Genomic DNA, 6,399 nt, shown 5'->3' with positions numbered 1-6,399 from the left:
CCCCGCTCCCCGCTCGCGCTCCTGGCGCTCGCCGCGGCGGCGCTGCTCCTCCTCCTCGCCACCCCCGCCGCGCACGCCTTCTACCTCCCGGGGAGCTACCCGCACAAGTACGCCCCGGGGGAGCCGCTGAGCGTCAAGGTGAACTCGCTCACCTCCATCGACACCGAGATCCCCTACAGCTACTACAGCCTGCCCTTCTGCGCGCCGCCGGAGGGGGTCAAGGACAGCGCGGAGAACCTGGGCGAGCTGCTCATGGGCGACCGCATCGAGAGCTCGCCCTACCGCTTCAAGATGCACGCCAACGAGTCGGACGTGCTGCTCTGCCGCTCCCCGCCGCTCTCCCCGCCGGACTTCGCCCTCCTCAAGCGCCGCATCGACGAGATGTACCAGGTCAACCTCATCCTCGACAACCTCCCCGCCATCCGCTACACCCGCAAGGACGACTACTTCCTGCGCTGGACGGGCTACCCCGTCGGCATCCGCGTCGGCGTCGACTACTACGTCTTCAACCACCTCCAGTTCACCGTGCTCGTGCACCGCTACGAGGACCCCAACGTCGCCCGCGTCATGGGCGCCGCCGCCGACGCCTCCGACGGCGCCGCCGTCCCCGCCAACGCCGGCAAGGACGCCTCCGCCGCCCCCGGCTGGATGGTCGTCGGCTTCGAGGTCGTGCCCTGCAGCATCAAGCACAACCCCGAGGACGCCAGGGCCGTCAAGATGTACGGCAGGTTCCCCAGCAAGATCAAGTGCGACCCCTCCACCGTCTCCATGAGCATCAAGGAGAACGAGCCCATCGTCTACACCTACGAGGTCTCCTTTGTCGAGAGCGACATCAAGTGGCCCTCCCGGTGGGACGCCTACCTCAAGATGGAGGGCGCCAAGGTGCACTGGTTCTCCATCCTCAACTCGCTCATGGTCATCGCGTTCCTCGCCGGCATCGTCTTCGTCATACTGCTCAGGACCGTCAGGCGCGATCTCACCAGGTACGAGGAGCTCGACAGCGAGGCGCAGGCCCAGATGAACGAGGAGCTGTCCGGGTGGAAGCTCGTCGTCAGCGATGTCTTCCGTGCGCCCAGCAACCCAATGCTGCTCTGCATGATGGTTGGGGATGGGGTTCAGATCCTGGGAATGGCCGTGGTCACCATCCTGTTTGCCGCGCTTGGGTTCATGTCGCCGGCCTCCCGGGGTACCCTCATCACAGGCATGCTCTTCTTCTACCTGGTCCTCGGGATCCTGGCAGGATACGCCAGTGTCCGCGTCTGGAAGACAATCAGGTGTGGAGATCACTCGGGCTGGGTGGGCGTTTCGTGGAGGACAGCCTGCTTCTTCCCTGGCATCGCCTTCCTGATCCTCACCACACTCAACTTCCTGCTGTGGGGAAGCCAGAGCACCGGCGCCATCCCCTTCTCGCTGTTTGTTGTGCTGATCCTGCTCTGGTTCTGCATCTCTGTGCCGCTTACACTCGTCGGCGGGTTCCTTGGTGCCAAGGCGCCGCACATCGAGTACCCGGTCCGCACAAACCAGATCCCGCGCGAGATCCCCGCCCAGAAGTACCCGTCCTGGCTGCTGGTCCTCGGCGCCGGCACGCTGCCCTTCGGCACCCTGTTCATCGAGCTCTTCTTCATCATGTCAAGCATCTGGATGGGGCGCGTGTACTACGTCTTCGGGTTCCTCTTCATCGTGATGCTGCTCCTGGTCATCGTCTGCGCCGAGGTCTCCCTGGTCCTGACCTACATGCACCTCTGCGTGGAGGACTGGAAGTGGTGGTGGAAGTCATTCTTCTCGTCCGGGTCCGTGGCCATCTACATCTTCCTCTACTCGATCAACTACCTGGTGTTCGACCTCAAGAGCCTGAGCGGGCCGGTGTCGGCGACCCTCTACCTCGGCTACTCGCTCTTCATGGTCATCGCCATCATGCTGGCCACCGGCACGGTCGGGTTCATCTCCTCGTTCTGCTTCGTGCACTATCTCTTCTCGTCTGTGAAGGCCGATTAAGTTTCTCCTTGCGTGGAATGATCATTGAATTGAGAGGTGAGTAAGCATAGTGGGGAGTGGGCATTGAAAAAGTTTGTAGTCATCACAGTCGGTAGTTCATCCCAACTTTTGGTATACATGTCCTGAATAACTATTTGTATGGTCTAGGGAGGATTCGCCAGTGGGCTTTATGATGAGGTGCAGGCAGCTTGCACGATGTAATAGAATGAATTGGTTTATTCACATTTACCTCCATTTTAGCTGATCATTCTGCCATTTAGTACTCTATATCAACGTGCAAGCTTAGTAGTGCTCTTCTCTGTGCTGCAGTTTATTTTCAGTCATTTGTCTGAAATGTTTGGTCAAGTTGTTTGCATGCTGCCAGAGTCCTCTGCTAGCTAGTGCCGACTATGATGATGTAAATTGATATTGCCTATGTTTCTTTGCTCATAACCATTGGTTAGGAATAGTTGTTATGTCAGAGGGTCTGATAGGTTAGGCTTTGATGTTTTCCCACTTCCACCCTGGATGTCTTCAACTACAAGAGGAAAACTCCAGTGTCTCCCCAAAGACAAAATACTCCACTGCTGCTTTATGTGTTCGGTCATTAATCTGAAATGTTTGATCCAGTTGTTTATATGCTCTGCCAGAGTCTTGTGCTAGTCAGTGCCATGTGTGATGATGATAAACTGATTATGCAAATGTTTCTTTGCTCAGAACTATTGGTTAGGACTCTAGATGTTGAGAGTGTCTGACAAATTAGGTTTTGATGTTTTCCACTCCACTGTCCCCAGGACGATAACAGTCCATTAATTTTTGCTTGTTTGTTTGAGGGGAATAATAATCCATAGTTGATCAACTACATTTTTGTTTGTTTGTGGCCAAGTAGTGTGCCTCTGTTGCTTGTTTGCATCAAGTGGCACCCGTCTCACTTACCCCGTACTTGGTACAAACAACAGTCGTCTCATGTTTTTGCCTGCATATTTTTTAATTTTAATCCTAGTTGATCAACTGTTGTCAAACCTGGAAAGTGTAGCTTCCAGCCAGCTGAAGGAAAAGGCCTTCATCTTTTGTGTGGGTAAAAAGTGAAGTTTTCTGAGCATTATTTACAACGTGTTGTTGTTTTTTTTCTTCCTGGGAGGTTGTGGACATTCCGGAATTTTTACTAGATTGGGTTTTGTATCTTCTTCATCCAGATCTGTTTCTAGCACACGGTTAATTTGGTCGATTAGTCAACATCTTGTTTCTAGCACAATAATTGATCTGATTTGATTACTCGGCACCTTGCCTAGCTTCCTGATTACGTACTGCAAAGTTGCTGGTTTTATACGGCTGTCTGCTAATGCCTGATCATTCTATGTATGCGAGCTGGCGACAAAGTTTGGTGCCTCGTACTCATCATCATGAATGAAATGAAACCCGGTGGAGTCGTCAAACCTGCTGCCCAACTTGACTATTATTCTGAATCAAACCTGCCTTGCTTCCTTCGCCCTGGCTGCCGGTTCAACTTTCGACCGAATACTTCGATCCTCCACGTCAAAGTCGACGCATCTCGTCTCATCACCGTCAGCGAAGCCATTAGCCTCCCAACTCGTGCGTCCACTTGTCCTGCCAGGATTGCTAATCGGTTAATCGTGCGTAGTTTTGACCCTCAACCAGTTGATGCCTACTCAATCAATCCTCCGACGATTGGATTTATTCAAGTCTGAATTGTGCTTACATTTTCAAGCGAAATGATCATCTTCCCCAGCTTCAAACGTACGTAGTTGGGATTGTTATCACCGGCCAACACCAACGGAGGGTCGGCACAAGGAGCTGCCGTCGTGTCAAACGCCCACGTAGAACAACCGGCCTTGATTGACAACGGGACGCCGACGCCGCCATCCATCCCTCTGCTGCCCCTGAGAGACGGCAACCACGCAACCAAGTTTCTGGGTCAACCAAACTGAATTGTTGTATTCTTCTCCAGCTCATACGGTTGTTGGCTGATGCATCAACATCCAGCCAAGTTAGGTGTAGATAATCAGCTAACACGCCTGGCTGGTGGAGTATGATTTGGCCTTGCTTAGCCAGAGAGACAAGTGCTGGTGGCATTCAATCAACACCACCACCTCCTAAGAAAGCAAGGCCTGCCGCCAAACACGAGGCTACGGAGCACGCAAACTAGACAGCACTCCACAGCAGCCCAAAACCAAACGAATTGCCAACGACGACGGACCGTGGTTTGCAAATTATTGCAAACTATCACTGATACAGTATATTTCATCACTGGTGGATATCAATTGTCAGATCATAATGGGGGTCATCATAAAGGTAGAGATGTCGAGGTAGAGACTGTTGTGCAAGTTCAACAAATCATTATGAACAAGAATCAAGAACAGATGATGATCACACACCATCAAGATTCAAGACAAGAGCTCATATAATCTACCACTGACATATTTTGTTTCACGGATTATAACACTATGATCGACCGATACAGACTTCGATATCTTACAAAGGACCATGAACAACTCTTACCTAACATAAATCAGTTGCTAAATCAACTACACATAGCCTAGCTGATGCAACTAGACACACTTCTCAGTCGCTACACCAACTACACATAGCTCAGCTGATGATGCAACTACCTCCATACTTTTCAGTATATATAATTTACCTCATAACTCATACCTTCGACCCACACACGCACACATAAACTTCAATTATTTTCATCACTGCAACCAAACCTGAGACCCACTCCCTAGCTACCAGATTATCGCCACCTAAACCAAGAACCAACCCTTAATCATTCTGACTGACCGACAATTAACAAGCTACCTAACGACATCAAAGGCGAACCAAACACCTGTGCAGCAGCAGCAGCACCGCGCGAACCTAAAGCAACCACCACCAAACCCTACCGCCGGACCTCCGCTCCCCCGATGACCCTTCCTCTGAAAAAATACCGGAAGGGTTCGATCGGAACGGAGCCGGGATCTGATCCGGCCAAGCTTGCCGCCGGATCCATCCGCACACCGACCATCCACAGATAAAATCCTTCCATCCTTCAGACAGGGAGAGCTATTACCACCACCACCACCTCTTCTTCTTGTTGTTGCTTCGGTGGAGAGGCGGTGATACGAGGGGGAGGAGGGAGCAGAGCAGAACGGCGCGGCCGCGGAGGGGGCGCACACGACGCTGCTGGAGGGGGAGCCGTCATCATGAGAGCTCGCCGATGCGGAGCAGGCACCGGAGGCCGCGGGTGGCCTCTTCCTCTGCGCGCCGGAAGAAGAACCCTGGGAGGGGGAGGGAGCTCGGCTCCGGGGCCGCGGCGGAGAACGCCGGGCCCGCATAGCTGGTTGCGATGGCGACTGGCACCATCTTTTTAGTCGGGACGACGGCAGGTTGCTGCGGGCCGATCCGGCTGGTGGTCCGGAGCGCCCTCTTGTCGGCCGGCGGGGCTTGCGCCCGGGCCGACGCGATAGGTGCCGAGGCTGGGGGAGGAGACCGTACGCGCCTGTCCGCTGGCGGGGCTTGGGGCCGGGCCTTGACGACGGGCGGTGAGGCAGGGGAGGGAGACCGCAGACGCCTGTCCGCGGGCGGGGCTTGCGCCCGGGCCTGGACAGGTGCAGGGGCGGGTGAGGGGGCCGGGGGCTCCTCGCCACGCTTGAGGATCCGGACGGCCTCCATCACGATGGGCTGCTGCCGGGGCTTCTCCTTGGTCGGGGACGGCTGCTTGCGGGCAGGCTTCGCCGGCGGGGACCGACGGCCGGCCGCGGGGGCCTGCTTCAACGCCGGAGACGCCAAAAGAGCCGGCTTTGGCGGCGAAGAGCCGGCGACCACCTTGGGCGGCGGCGAGGCCGGCTTGGGGTGGCGCCGGCGGCGCTGCTTGGCGGCCTGGGGGGAGGCGGCGAAGGCGTCGAGATGCATCCTGTTGGCGAGCGGGTCGTGGGATCTGAGCACCGCCGTGGCCATGGGACTAGATCGAGTGGATCCGCTCGCTGCTTGGCTCAGGGGGGCGCCGTCGTCGGGATTTGCGGATTGCGCCGCGCCGCGCCGGAGAGACCTAACCCTAGCGAGAAGAAGATGAGATTTGTGGGAGAGGAAACAATGGGGGAGATATCCCGGTGCCGCCGGGCCGCGTTTTATAGAAGAAGAAAGAAACCGGGCCGGGCCCTGACGGAAGCGTGCGCGCTGCGCTTACCCTCTCCGACTCGAATAGTAAAATAAAAAATAAAATAATACGGGTTCTTTTTGCTTAGTGGAGAAGAGATCTTTATTGCTCTGACGTGGTGCCCGACGTGGGCGGCCGAATTATTGGCGAGGGTCGGGTAAAGCCCCTGGGCTTGCGTGAAATTCCGCGGTTGGTGCGTCCGATGGCAGTTGGGGTGTGAATAGTGGGCATTTCTGGGGGCAAAGGTGCGGTGAAATGGAGAGACGTGA

At 55.4% G+C, this 6,399-nt stretch overlaps 2 protein-coding genes across 4 annotated transcripts; one reads left to right on the top strand and one right to left on the bottom strand.

Moving 5' to 3' along the window:
- The first annotated feature begins 6 nt into the window (after positions 1-6).
- Positions 7-2,288, top strand: LOC119318327 (transmembrane 9 superfamily member 11-like). The gene has a single exon (XM_037592873.1). It carries the CDS (start codon positions 253-255, stop codon positions 1,993-1,995), a length of 1,743 nt encoding a protein of 580 aa, XP_037448770.1. The 5' UTR covers positions 7-252; the 3' UTR covers positions 1,996-2,288.
- A 2,104-nt stretch (positions 2,289-4,392) lies between these two features.
- Positions 4,393-6,089, bottom strand: LOC119318326 (serine/arginine repetitive matrix protein 1-like). 3 transcript variants are annotated; one of them, XM_037592872.1, is made up of 2 exons: positions 5,593-6,089; positions 4,393-5,529 (listed from the first exon to the last, which is right to left on the bottom strand). In XM_037592872.1, exons 1-2 carry the CDS (start codon positions 5,929-5,931, stop codon positions 5,176-5,178), a joined length of 693 nt encoding a protein of 230 aa, XP_037448769.1. In that variant the 5' UTR covers positions 5,932-6,089; the 3' UTR covers positions 4,393-5,175. The 3 variants fall into 3 exon arrangements, with proteins under 3 accessions (XP_037448769.1, XP_037448768.1, XP_037448767.1); XM_037592871.1 differs by having other exon boundaries at positions 4,393-5,532; positions 5,596-6,089; XM_037592870.1 differs by having other exon boundaries at positions 4,393-6,088.
- Between the last annotated feature and the right edge of the window lie 310 nt (positions 6,090-6,399).

This window comes from Triticum dicoccoides, chromosome 6A (genome assembly GCF_002162155.2).
Source record: "Triticum dicoccoides isolate Atlit2015 ecotype Zavitan chromosome 6A, WEW_v2.0, whole genome shotgun sequence".
NCBI lineage: Eukaryota > Viridiplantae > Streptophyta > Magnoliopsida > Poales > Poaceae > Triticum > Triticum dicoccoides.
This window is presented reverse-complemented; position numbering and strand designations above follow the sequence as displayed.